Here is a 14,752-nt window from a genome sequence, read left to right on the forward strand (position 1 = left end):
TTCCTCGACTTTTAAACAGGACTTTAATTCCTGTTCATTCTAGAGATTCTGAGGTTCTATAAGAAATCTTTGTAATGATTTCTTCAGGTTTAAAGAGTCACTCTGAGGGTTCTTGTTCAAATTCTGAATAACTAGGGTTAACAGCAAAAACACGATATATTACTTATTTTGAATTTTGGGCAACAATGATTTTCTAATTTTTTAAAATCTTTTTAATGAGTTAATATTGGGTGACATGGTTGGTTCCATTACAGAAGTGAAGGCTGCCATGGAGACTTCAGGCATCATTGCCCAGTGTGTCACATCAAAGACTAATGTATATACAAGTATACCCCAAATACTGCATGAGACATGCTTGGTGTAATGAAACCAGAGTGATCACATTTGCCATCTTACCCATGGCATTGTTCCTTGGGAAGAAAGCAGCTTCTCCCTTGTTCTTTTCATTTGTATCAACCTGAAGTCACGAAGTCCTGAAGCCCTATACATCCTAGGAGAATAAACCATAGATGTCCTTACCTCCAGGACATGGGGTGTCAATAGTCTTACATTAGAGTGCCCACACATACTAAGCAGGGTATAGGAAGATCCATTTTTTGTGGGGTATATACATCCTTGCCACAATTTCTGCCCAACAGCTGGTGTTGAGGACTGCTGTAGGAAGGTTGCAGTTAATAACCTTTAATGGTGGTTAAGAATGTGCCTGCTTTGTTCTTCAAACTCAAATTACCTTCTCAATTTAGAGGAATGTATTCATTCCATAGCCTCCCAAATAAGTCAGGAAACCTGAGAAAAAGAAAAACTTTTAGAAGGTGGATTGGGTGCTATCTCAAACTACAAGCACCAAGTGAAATAAATAGTGAGGCATAGAAAGAGTAAAGGTTGGATGGTGTTTTGGGATCAGACTCAGATTTAGAGCAAAAAGCCCATTCACCTACACCAGCTGTGAAAGCCAAGACGAAAAACACATCATCTTGTAAACAAATACATGAATTAACTTATTCAATTTAGAACAAGTGATTTAAACAAGTTAGACAACATAAAGTAACGTCAGCCAAGAGAAGACTGGATATTAACTTTAACTGAGCCAATAAACATCAGAGTTAGGAAATTTGGGAGCGAAGTGTTAAGACTACTGGCATTTATATGCATGTGTAGGCCTTAAAAGTTAGAAATCAGAGGATAGGCTGTACTAATGACATTATAAATATAAGAAAATAAATATAAATTCTGGTGTGACATGGTTTCTTGTTCTAATAAAAACCTCTTTTAATTTCAAATGTGTTCCTTTAGCAACAAATATTTGCTAAAGTACAAACTTTGTCAAGCATGTACATAATGTACATAGTGTATGGGTTATCCCTGCAGCTTGCAGCAGGACCCATTCATAATTAGACAGAGTGACATAGGCACAGAGGTGGTAATGCCTGTAATAATAATTACCTCATTCAAAAAGTGCTCTGTGTCCCTGGCCCAGGATAATGTTGTTATTTTGTCTAGATTCCTATATCATCAGAATTCCATAAAGAAAAGGGGTGAAGTAAACATGTAAGTACATAAAAATGGAGCAAGCTACTGAACAAAGGATTATTTCAACCTTTATTCTTGGTGGAAGATGTAAACAACTTTTGATGTGCAGAAAAATTGAGCAGCTAATACAAAAATTTCTACATTGCCTCTGCCTTCCTTTTCCTTTTGTAAAAAATTGTTTCCTCTATTCTGTATTTTGTAGTTTGTTTGTTATAGTTAATGAGCTAATATTAATATATGATTAAATTAAGTGCATGTTATTTTATTATATAAGCTTATATATTATATTACATAGTTTATAGTTTATATTATGTAGATTATATTAAGATTTGCTATGTGTCACAGCTCTGTGGCTTTTTGAAAAAAGCATGATGTCATATCATATACCTAACATTACAGTATTATATAAAATAACTTTCCTACTCTAAAAATCAATATGCTTCATCTATTTCACTTGTGCCCCTCCTGATAAACCCATGTCAACAAATGCTATTTTAAAAAAGTCGCTGTAGTTTGAGTTTTCTAGAATATCATGTTTGGAATCATACAATAGGTAGACATTCAAGATTGTCTTCTTTCATTTAGCAGTATGCATTCAATTCTCCTTCAAATGTTTTGAGGTTTGATAACTCATTAAAATACCTGACTAATACCTCAGGATATTGCTCTATCACTGGAAGTTTACTCACTTATTTTTGAAGGAGATCTTGATTGCTTCCAGTTCTTGGTGATTATGGACAAAACTGCTATAGCATATCCCCAACTCATTCTTGCCACATTTCCAGTGCAACATTAGTGCCAGAAAACAATGAAATAATGTCTTAATTTTCTCAGAAAAAAAAATTGAACTGGGAATACCATACTGAACAATTTTTCTTAGAGTAAAATGTTCACAGATATCACAGATATATTCAAACCTTCAAGGACTTGGGGACTATGTCCCCAAGCGAAGATAGCTTTAAAAAATCTAGAAATAAATCTAGTTAAAAAAGAACTGTATCAAAATAGTAAATTCAAAAATAAGGCAGATTTACAAAAGAAAAAATCATTAATATTAAATACCACAGTGTGCTTATGGTCCAACATAAGCAGTATGACATTGTAGGATGGAAAGAAGAAAATTATCTAGATTCAAGTTTTTATATTATAATTTCAGTTCTGAAATATTTTAGGCATGTAATCATAGAGAAGCTAATGACAGTAATTATTTCATAGGGTTGTTGTGAAAGTAAGTGTCTATACTATGTAAATAAAAGAAGGGGGAATACCTCAAAGTATGTTAAATAACACAAGCAAACCGACACTACCCTACAAATACATGTTGTATTTTCCTTTTGTTGCTAGTCCCTGCTGGGAACCATTCTCCATTTCTTTTTCTGTCCATGGCAGGCACAGGAATAATGTATTTGAAGATGTAAGATTTGGGGTAGATCCAGTCACCTTCTCTGGAAACACATTGAGAATGGCATAAAAAAGCATAAAAGAGGGGAAGTTTTCTGAAAAGAAACATACTTCTCAATTACTTGGCTCAATAAATATCCTTTTGCCCTAAGTCATTTTGATTTTGGTTTTCTATACTTCTATTTGGAATGGAGTCTTCAATATCAGGGACACTCAGAGTCTCATCACAACTCCATACAGAAAATAAATGTAAAGCAACTTGCTCAAACTGACTAATGAACAAAGGCTTAGAAGGTGCTATCATGCAATTTTTTTACTTAGCCCAAAGAATATCAATTTTAAAAAATCAGAAAATGTAATTGATTCAATATGTTTACCAAGAACCAGTGCACAAATAATTGCAAACAATCCTGTATACCTTAAAATAGTCCTGGGAAATAATACTAAGTTTACCGAATACATATTTATTAGTTTGTTTTACTATAAATTTAATTCATTCAGTCACTCACTCATTGATTCATTCATTGAAAATACACTGAGTAGGAGTTTTTGTCAAAGGGTTATTTTAGATATAGTTATGAATATGGCAGTAAATTTTTGCACAATGGAGTTTATGGAATCACCTGGGAAAGACATTAAACAAGCAAAGTATTACAAATTTTGGCAAATGTTATGAGGAAAGAAGTAAGGAGAAATATCAGAGCACCATGATTAGAAAGAAGGGGGGGGATACTTGAGGAGGAGGGGAGAGAAAGCCCACTTCATGTGATACTTACGTAGTTTAATCTTAAACTGTTTAAAAAGTGGACCACCTTTCTAAAGTGAGGGGTGACAACATTAAGTGCAGCACTTTGAGGAATAATGATTTGGCATGTTCCACCAACAGAAGGGTCATCCAGGTGACCAGCCTGGAGCTGTCCTCAAAGCGACTACTCTGTACTCTCCACTGTTCCAAAGTAGAGAGGCAATTATTAAGAGCCTATTCTGTTTAAAGTTCATTGTTTAAGTAAGCAGGATGGTATGAATTTTGTAAGAGGTTGCAAACACAAAGATTTGTAAAATCCTTTTGTAAAAAATTGTAAGAATATTTTGGGGTTTAAAGGGGTCAGATCATAAAGCCTTTGATAACAACTAGGTAATATTAACTAGTCCTGATAACGGATTCCCTGAGGTTCTGATAACCAAGCTCAGGCTCTTTTAAAATTATCATGAAACTATAAGAAACTTATCCAGGATAAGAAGGCTGGAATTGGTAATTAATCCTTCCTCACTGTTAAATGGAAATAAGGTCCGTATAAGATTGTTACATTTTGAACTCCCATGGTTCCAAATAGATTTTGAAATACTGGAGATTCAAATAATACCAGGAAAAATGAGCTTTAAGAAATCTAGTTTTATAAGAAAATATAAAAGTTGTATTTATTTTCAAGAAGAGAAGGATCAGGAATGATCATTTCTGCTTTCAAATCTAAAATTAAGATGGGGAAATTAGTATTTAAATTGTTATGAAGCAACTGCATTTAAGACATGATTCTGAAGATTAAGGAAGATATTTATTTAATCATTCATAGTTCACCAAAGTATATATGAAAATGTTATTTCTGGAAATATTATCTTACAGTGTTAGACAGAATCCTCCAGAAGTAAGGGCAGATCTCACCTTTCTGTCACTTTATAATGCATGTGAGTAAAGAGATTAAATAACTTAAGAAAAGAAAGAAATGTTAGCTATTTTTATGGACAATGTATCTATCTTTGTTCTAAAGAACCTGAAAAGCTTAAAAACTAGTGACAGATAAATAGCCTTGAAATATAATCTAAGTAACTGAGAGATAACATTGCCTTTTGAGTTTTGCCTCTATGCCTCAGATAGGCTTGGTAATATCTGGGCACTAGACCCAGTTTGGTTTCCTGTGGGTCTGTGTCTCCTGTGGTACTGGATAATTGAATGTCTGAATGTCAGTTTACCCATCTGAAAATTTGATAACTACTCTGGTTGAGATGTATTGAGAGAATTCACAATCGGAACTCATTTAACACACGGTAGCGAACTTGCTATAAACAGATGCCTCACCGGGACTCAGCCCTCTTTCCAGAAATACTTCAGAAAGTGGCTTCTATGTGGTAGATTGCAAGGACACAAGATGTCCTCTCACCTGCTTGAAAGGTATTGATAGTCCATAGCCCTCCCCTGTAGTCTTTTTTCCATTACAAATAAAACTGGTCATACACTGAGAACAAATTATTCAGAAACAGGAAGAGATGATGGAGTTTATTTATTTATTTTCTGTATGAATGACCATGCCCTAATAGATGAGCAACCAACTTTTGAGGTGATGAAAGTGAGAGGGAAAGCAAAAAGGGGTATGAAAGTCCTGATTACAGACTCGCTTCTCTAGTTTGCCCAGGATCAAAGTCATTTTCGGAATTCAGGAGAGTTATTCACTTATTGTGAGGAAAAACTTGTGTTATTCACTTATTGTGAGGAAAAACAGGTTTAAAACAGACTCCTAGGATTTATGTAAAACATATCATACCCCATACAAGTTTCATCTTTCTCTAGAATTCTTATATTGTGAATAGAGGTGAATAATGTCACAAAGACATTTTTCTCCACACCTGTAATAAAGCTCAATTTCATAAATCATCTTAGGAGAGCCTAAAACAAATTTTCAGTTCTGGGAATTTTTTTTATGTAATTTGATTTGCTTGGCTCTGATAGATAAAAGAGAAAGGAAGGAATCTTTTTTATTATGAAACATTCATCATTTTTATGCATTATTTATGGACATAGTTTTTGCAAATTTTCATGCAAAAAGTTCATTGCTTCATTACTCTCAAAGCATTTCAACAATCAAAATAATTTGATTTTTTTCTTTTATTGACCCAACATTAAAGAGGTGAGGTTTTACTATAATTACTGAACTACAGTTAACATTTGTGAAAAGGGAAGAAAGCCGTTCAAGACATGAAAAATTTATTACTTAATAAAACGTGTCTGAAATATCCAACTCTCCTATCCCCAGCATACATTCTATTTTTCTTACTTGTAATTTGTTCTGAAGAGATATGGGAACCTGACTTATTTATTGAAAAATTTCAAGATGACACATTGGCAATTATAACTTAAAAAAAAAAAAACATGATTTCAATAGCTTCTGCTACTATACAGTTTGGATTATACTGTTTAGGTTGGATGACTATAAAGCAATTTGGGGTTTTTAAAGACTGAGAAACATTTCTCAAGGTTAGCTTTCCCAAACAGAAAATTGAGTGCTGTAAATTCCACCTCCCACAGACCAGAATTCACAACCATTGGTCAAGGGCAAATACCATTGACTCTGCTTCCACAGTCACTTGGTGCCATTTCATCAAGTAAGAGCCAAAGGTAAGTTTTTACACTTGCTTTCTTCTCCAGCTTGAGGCTTTTTATCCTACTATAACAACCTTTAAAACAATAATTCAACTTGCTTTAATATCTCATGGTAAACTTAGATTCAGTAGATTCAGCTTAAGTTTGCTGTTTTATAGTTATGTTATTCTTGGAAGATCCAAAACTCTGAATTAACTTAGGAATTAATAACATGCAACAAATAGTTGATCTTTAGAGTCATGATAGATGCCAATACAACTATAATCATATCCAATATATTCCTTAAATCAAGTGGCTTCACACAGACCATATTCTGCCAGTAGAGACAGACACTATTGATTGCTATTGGTTGAAATATTATCAAAAACAGAAAATGGTGACATTTCAGGTGTTTAAAAATATACTGATAAAGATATGGACTATGCATTTAGAATGTCTTTTTAAGCTATATATTTTAATGTTTTATATAAGCATACATTTTAAAAAATATTAAATAATACAGACAACTTCAAAGTTTCAACAAAGACATTACATTAAATACTATCAATTACTTTGAAGAAAGGAAATGTATGCATTAAAACTAAAATTAGACACATGTTCTTCATATTTCTAGGGTTCAAAAAGACTGCCTTATTGCTGATAGCTGGAGGGCATATACCAAATGCCAATAACTCAAATTTTGTAGACAGTTATAAGTTACTCTAGAGTATGCAATCTAAGCAAAGAATAAAATTTTGAAAAATGCATAAATTCTTTAAACAATGAAAGTTGCCAAAAGTGGACAAGGAAACGATTTTTTAAGGACAAAAAAGTAGTGGTTGATATTATTAATGCTTCTCACTTGAATATGGGAGGATGGTATCTGGAAGATTTGTAAATCACTCTCTTTTATTAAGCAGTACTTTGTTGGTAATTGAGTAGAACAGTTTCAAATCTGCAATCCTGCAAAGATCTCTGCAAAGGCAAGTAAAATAGAGGCTTACTTTATCCAGTGTGAATAAAAATTTTATTTCAAGAAAGCAAAGGAGGGGATAAAAAGGAACTCCTTGTACTGCTACTTGTTCTCAGGGGAATTTCACATCCTTCTGCCTAAACCTGCTTCATAAAGACTTTCTTTCAAGTAACTGAAGGTCAGTTTGTCTGCCACAGCATTCAAGTTTGAAAGTAATATTTATCATGAATTCCCTTTTATATGTATGCCTAAGTGCAAACACCATATGCACTGTTCTGAAAGAAAACCCAAGAAGTATATCCAAAATGCAAAAAGCTTTAAAATTAGATATGCTTGATAAAAAGTTTTACAAATATTTTACTTCCTTAATGAATGATGGTAGCATTTTTTTAATAGGCCCCAAATGGTTAAAATGATACATGAGGGCTTTTTTTTTTTCCTATAAGCTGAAATGAAAGGAATACTTACAAAGCTAAAGGAAAATTATAAATCTTGACTACATACCCACTCCCCAAAAATAGTTTGTTGTTATCACAGAAAAAAATAAAGATTTTGCTTATTAAAGAATTAGAAAACAAAAGAATTTTCTAGTCCCATATAGACCCAGTTTTTTTTTCCTCAGGGAATCTAGCCAATTTCCTTCAACATCTTTTCTATTGATTCTGAGTTTAAACCTTAGATGGTTGTTATTAATTGACAAAAAGAAAAAAAGACACTAAAGACTAAAGAGAAAATATTTTTCTTTTTTTCTCCATTTAGTAAAGAATAATTTGAAAAACACTGCATAAAATAACTTATTACATATTGCACTGTGCATGTGTTCTTGTCACTCAAAGGTAACAAAGCTGTACAGGAAAAATGTCATTGTTTTTATCAGGTAAAAGCTCTAGGCTTGAACGTACAAGGAACAGTTACAAGTCCTACTTGTATCAATGTGTTTTGATTTTCTCATTTAAAACTTGGTGTAGCAGTGTCAGCTTCATCATCATCATCATTCCTATATCCCAGTGTTGATAAAAGAATCAAAATATTTAGTAAATGGTAAAGCTCATAGGTAATGTAATAATTTTCATGTAAACAAATGCATTGTTTTCTTTGTGCATCCCATTTTCTTCATATTTCTATATAATATAAAATCCATTTTCATGTAAAACGGTGTCTATTACAATGGGAATAGGTTTGTGAGTGAAGGGGAACAGCAGCTATCACTGGTCATCAGAACCCACACAATTTCTTGTCTTAACATTTATTAATTGTCCTTGTAAAGAAAGCTACCAGTTTGAGTTTCTCATGTGTGTTGGCATTGGTCGCTCATTGGTATTTCATGCAAACTATTCAGAAGTTGCTATCCATTAAGTATTTATGCATGTTCATATTTTATGATTAGGAAAATTTAAAACAATGAAAATGTTAGCAAGATTCGTTCTGGGACTTGTCATCTTTGATGCTGCTGTTGCAGCTCCTACTCCAGAGCTCATTAACTATGACTCGGAAGCCTACGACACCACCTTGGAAGACCTGGATAATTTATACAACTATGAAAACATACCTATTGATCAGTCTGAGGTAACTGTTTCCTTCTGCTCTTGAGACTTTTAAAAACAATGTATGAAGGATCATTAGGATTTATTCTCTTCCAATAGGTTTTGTTTCTGCTTAAGTGGAGGTATTCTAAATAATTTCATTGTAACATTTTCTCCAGTATATGTTCATCCATTTGGAGGTTCACACAGGCACTGCCTTTGTTTCCTTCCCCTCATCAAATTTACATTTAAAAAATGATATTGTGTAAGTATAGGCAAAATGAGAGGGGAAAAAAAAGGCCATCAGCAAAGAAAAGAGAAGCTAAAATAATATTCAGGCAAGCAGTCATGGAGTTCGGGGTAAAGGAAAAAAGATATGAGATTAAAATAAAGTAGAAAAAAATAAGTAAAGTTTACAAAGAGAAGACTCATTTGGAACACCTTGTATTCCAAGAGCAAAAATGTTTCCTTAAATGACTGATTAGCTCTCAGAAGCAAGGTAGGTATTGGCTAGGTTGCAGCCCATTACATAAATCTAATATGACATGTTCCTGATTAAATGCTAGGATTTTTACATAACTAAAGAATACAGATCTTGTGGGGTGTAATTAATATACAACATTGACAAAAACTAATTAAGTATAAGTACACCAAAAGGGAATCCACATCACCTTTATAGGATCATAACATATCTTGGCAGTCTTTCCATTGCAAATCTCTTAGAATAACTATTTTTGATAACTAGATAAATGAAATATTTTTAAAATATAGCATAATTTTAAATTATATGGATGTAATGACATATACTATTTTCTTAGATACACTGTACTAAGATAGTAAAAAATTCATTTTTGTTTACTTGTTTATGAAATACAATAATAATTATAATAGTCTTTTGGAAAATATAGTTGTTTTTGAAAAATATTTGAATTTATTACTAGTATTTGCAAGTGAGTACATCTATATATGTCTATATACATATACATACATATATATGTCTATAGGCATATATATATGTATGTCTATAGGCATATACATATGTATGTATATAGGCATATACAGATATATATGTTATATATATATGTGTGTGTATATATATGTATATATGTGTATATATATATATATATATATATATATATAATTTAGTTTTACATCATTATTCATTTTGAGTAATGTGTGCTTTCTCATCTCAGGCATAGTCCCCCTGGATTCCCACCTCCCATTCACCCATGCACCATCACCATAGTCCCTTGTGGTCTTCCCTCCCCTGTTCTGATCCTAGTCCCCACTCCTCCCTGTAGAATGTCTCTGGTTTTTAGTTGCCTGTTGATTTTGATTTTAAGTGCAATCGTTTTTACACATGCCCTCTCCACTCATTTCTCTTTCCATGATTCTCTCTTCCTGCCCTCACTCTCTCACTATCTTGCTGTCACTTTCCCTTTCTCTCTTCCTTTTAGTAAGGATTCAGACTGGACAGCAGATTACTTTTCTTCTGGACATTTAGTGGTGACTCTGTTTTCTAAGTATTTATTAATTTCATGATCTGATTCATCTCATCTCTTGCTTCTGTTCTGCTAAGGGGAATTTCCTATTGACAATTTGTGATTATCAATTTCAATAGAAGTGCTCCAACCTAATAGATCAATGTAGAGTATAAGAAGAAACTTTTCTAGTGCTTAACTCATGTTCCTTACTACTTTAGCTATCTTGTATAAATATAAAGCTATTTAAGGAAATACAGCAAATATGAAAAAATATTTTCAAAATTCACCATTTATGTACCAAATGGTACATAAATTACCAAATGGTACATTTATATTACCATTTATGTACCAAATCCAAAATTTTAATTTAAACTTGTCATTCCTCAAAAAATTCATGCACAATATAAAATGTTACTTATAGATATCTGCTAGATATACAATCTCATATATCTATAAGATAGAAATATTTTATAGATTCAGAGATGTCATGATTACAAAAGTGAATCCTTTATTTTGAGAAGGGTCAGGGAATGAACTCAAAATGACTATCCACTTCAGAAGACCAAATACACAACAAAAAAAATGCCGTTTGGACCAAGGTTACCCTAAGCGAAATTGTGAAGGACGTTTTGAGCTTTATGAGAAAGAGGCTTTTTAAGTCATTCCTTGCTCTCAGTATCTTTTTTGCTACCTAAGAAGCCCTTGGCATTTTCACGAGATTCTGAAGCTGTTCCTGCCATCAAGAAATGAAAACTAATAAAAATATCTCTATAAAGGTGACATAGTATACCCTCTTTCTTCAGTATTGAATATTCTAGTATAGTAACTTTCCTACATCTAGGAAAATATGTGGCATTGTATCCTTAAACAGATTAGTCTCTAAATGATGCAAGCACTTCTAATTTTCCAAAGAATTCTGTAACATTGGCCTAGCCAAACTCAGTGCGTCCTTAGAGAGCTGAGAGCGCCAAAGAGTCCTTAGAAAGGCCTTGTAGTTAATTGATAGATATATCACCATTGATTTAAAAATCCTTTGTGGTTAAGTCATTATCAGAAAAACCAATGATGAACCTACTCTCTTATGAAAAGAGAAATACAAAACACCCAAAAGTAATGATAGAGTAAATAATATGCCAAGAAACAAAAATTCAGAAGATATTTAGCTCAGATCTTCACAAATTATTAGTAAAAACTGTTTTGCAAAGAACTAGTATGTAATTCATTTGAGATAATATGAAATAAAACCAACAGATCCAACCTTATAATGATGAATTTTAGAACTTCTTGAATATAATCTTGAAAGTTGTGATTCCAGTGACTCCTTATAAACTTATTTAAAGTATCCTTATAAAGTAAAGTCAGTTCATCCAGACATTCTAAATCCTCTGAGACATTTCCTGAGTGAACACTGGTAACACACCCATACACAGCACAGTTGGCAAAATTCACAAAATATGAGAGTGGAAATAGAGTTTCCAGTTTTTATCCTCAGTGACAACAGTGAGGTTCTGTATGCTTTAGTGGAAAATATATATCACTATTAAAAAAGTCAACCTTAGATTCTACAATTGTCAGTTTCTGGGATAATCACGATGCTTCTACATGTCATGCCAACTTCTTTCTTATGAATACTGAGCTTTGGCATCCGAGGCCAATATAGAACATAGAGTCTATGTTTTGTCCAGTTAAACTTTAAATTGCTGACATATGTGGCAGGCACTATAGAACATAGAGTCTATGTTTTGTCCAGTTAAACTTTAAATTGCTGATATATGTGGCAGGCAGAATACTAAGATGGTCCATTCCCTGGTGGGCCCCCCCCCATAATCCTTAATCTTATGAATATATCAGGATATCACTTTTGTAATTGGATGATGCTAAATGGGACATTTAAATTTAATCAGGAAGATAGTTTCAGTTGGCATGACCCAAACTCATGAGTCCTTAAATCAATGTCAAGACCAGGGTCAAAAATATGACTCAGAAGGAGATTTAATGTGAGGGAAGCTGTTGTGACAGACTTTCAAGAAGGCTATGTTCATTATCAAGGAATTCAAGAAGTCTGTAGATGCTGGGAGAAGTGACCATTCTGGAGACACATGAGGGCCTCAGTGCCCGAGGCACTCTGAGCTTCACGCAAGATTACAATCCTGACCATCAATTTAATTTTGATTTTGTGAGAACTTGAGCAGAGAACTCTGGCAACCCCTGGACTTCTTACAAAGCTGTGGGTTAAAAAAAAAAAAAAACGGGACCAGTTTTTTGCACCAGTAGAAAATTAATATTAATATGTACTAACAAACTTTCTTTCTGAACATTAATGCTACGCAAGACTTGTACTTGAGTCCAATTTGTCCAGTCAATGAGTCAAAACACCTCCAATTTCAGTTATAATCTCAATAGCCTTATTGATTTTTACTAGTGGTTATATTTTCATTACATCCTCAGTAGTTGGAACAGGATCATTAAAGTATTTTCTGTTTTTGAAAATTGTATGTAGTAATAGTATCCAAGACTAATGATTGATGTAATTTATGATGATCTAGAAGAGACAGGATCCCCTAGATGTTATGCTAAGAGCAGGTTTTAGCGGCAGCAATTCCACATAATATTCTGTATTAGTCAGTAGACAAATTTGTTGTTATGACATAAAACAATTGGAGTCTTTACTGAGTTCTTATTTTTCTATAGTAGTATGAATAAGCATAGTAGTATGAATAAGCATTGGTTCTAGGTTAGAAGACCAAAATATTTTTTTTTCCCCTGATGAATAGTTTCTTTTTTTTTAAAGTTGTATTTATTGATGCATACAAGAACTGGGGTATCAGCCAGAGGTATGCAGTGTAAGCCAGAAGTATGGTTATAGGCCAGAGGGGCTGGTTAGTGGATCCACCAGAGACAGAGTGGGGGACAGAACAAGCAGATCTACAGAAATACGCTGCTGAGCGGAGCAGCGGGCAAGACAGGAGAGGTTGTTACACCATGTGGGCTACCTCCCTGGCCAGCAAGGCCAGGGATTGAATTCATGCTGCAATGGTTGCTGATAGCTTAATAGCACACTTAACCCCTGTGCCACCAGGGAGGCCCCTGATGAATAGTTTTTAACCCTAAATGAGCATTCACCAGTTCAGTCCTAGGCACATTGTATACATTTTCTCACAACAAAATGCTGTAGTACTATTATTATTGCCATTGACTAGATGAGGATAGTTAGACAGAGAACAGTAACTTGACTACAATTACAGTTACTGAGAAATATAATCATGATGATATTTACCTCCTCATATCAGTAAATGATTCCCCTCAAGTGAATAAAAGTTTCTATCATGCTCCCCACATTTTCTACCATTTCCCAAATTGTCCTTTTAATTTCATATGAGTTTAAGTTGAACTGAATGCCAGGTTCTTCAGTTCACGTTTTTATGAGTGAACTGAGTGAATGTGAATGAAAAGTAACCTTTATAGACCAGTTACCTAATTACCGCAGAAACAGACTGGCCGAGGACTCTAGCCCTTCAAAGAACAAGTGTGATATGCCCTTCTCCAACACATAGCACACATGACTGGGCATCATCTGTGATCCAACAAAACATGTTCTTATTTGCCTTCAAGGGCTTGTTGGAAGATTACATCGTTCAAAATTGGGTACACTTAGAATGACTTAAATTGAGATTGTGTTTTGCATCAAGGTATTTGGTTTTTGGCATTTCACTTTAATGGGACTGTTTTAGGGTCATTGATTATCCATTTCAATAACATCTAAGCTACACCTGCACCCCGCTCAAGAGTAATTTATTTAGCACAGAGAAGTACTCAGGGTTGTATTAATATTTACAGAGACTCTGCTGAGGGTTAATGAGCTTTTGTTCCTCCAGTAAAAGTTTCTAGGCTCCACTCAGACAATTAAACTTCTCCTCACCTGTACTATGTTATTTTATTCTTATATAATTATTTTTACTCCATTGCACTTGCAGTGTCTCAGCATCTTCAATAAGCACTGTGAATGTTATTGCTTGGTTGTATTTACTGTAGGGTGGGGAGAGCAGAGTGTTACAATGTCACCACACAAGGGTCTTCACAGAGATGTGGAGATATTTTCTCAGGCCTCAAGTGTCAGAATGGGTTGTAACCTTTTAAAAAACAAATCGCTTAATTTCTGGCTTCTCTGACTTATTACTTCATCATTTTTTTTCCCAAGTTCTATTTGTTGAGGTGTAGTTGATTTCCATCTTTATATCTACTTAGATATATCTTTATATCTAAGTTCGAGCCTATGTAAATGATACTTTCCTACCCTGGCCACCACCAGGACCCTGACATTCCTCTACCATATTCTATGCATTTGTCATTTTACTCAAATATCTGGAGTTTAATATTTTAAAGATTTGTATACATTTATGCATATAAGAATGGGGAATAGTGCCCTCCCTGTTGGCGCAGCAGGTTAAAGCACAGCACTAAGAAGCTAAAGCCACTTCTGCATGAGTTC

The 14,752-nt window shown here is 33.7% G+C and overlaps 1 protein-coding gene across 1 annotated transcript in view; it reads left to right on the forward strand.

The window, feature by feature from the left end:
- Window positions 1-8,657: 8,657 nt before the first annotated feature.
- The window catches only part of EPYC (epiphycan), a 26,079-nt gene continuing 19,984 nt past the window's right edge, over window positions 8,658-14,752 (forward strand). The window contains exon 1 of the mRNA XM_004675824.1: window positions 8,658-8,822. Coding sequence (XP_004675881.1) covers window positions 8,658-8,822 — 165 coding nt within the window. The remainder of the gene's footprint in view (window positions 8,823-14,752) is intronic.

Source organism: Condylura cristata, unplaced genomic scaffold (assembly GCF_000260355.1).
Source record: "Condylura cristata isolate star-nosed mole 26May11 unplaced genomic scaffold, ConCri1.0 scaffold00004, whole genome shotgun sequence".
Classification (NCBI taxonomy): domain Eukaryota; kingdom Metazoa; phylum Chordata; class Mammalia; order Eulipotyphla; family Talpidae; genus Condylura; species Condylura cristata.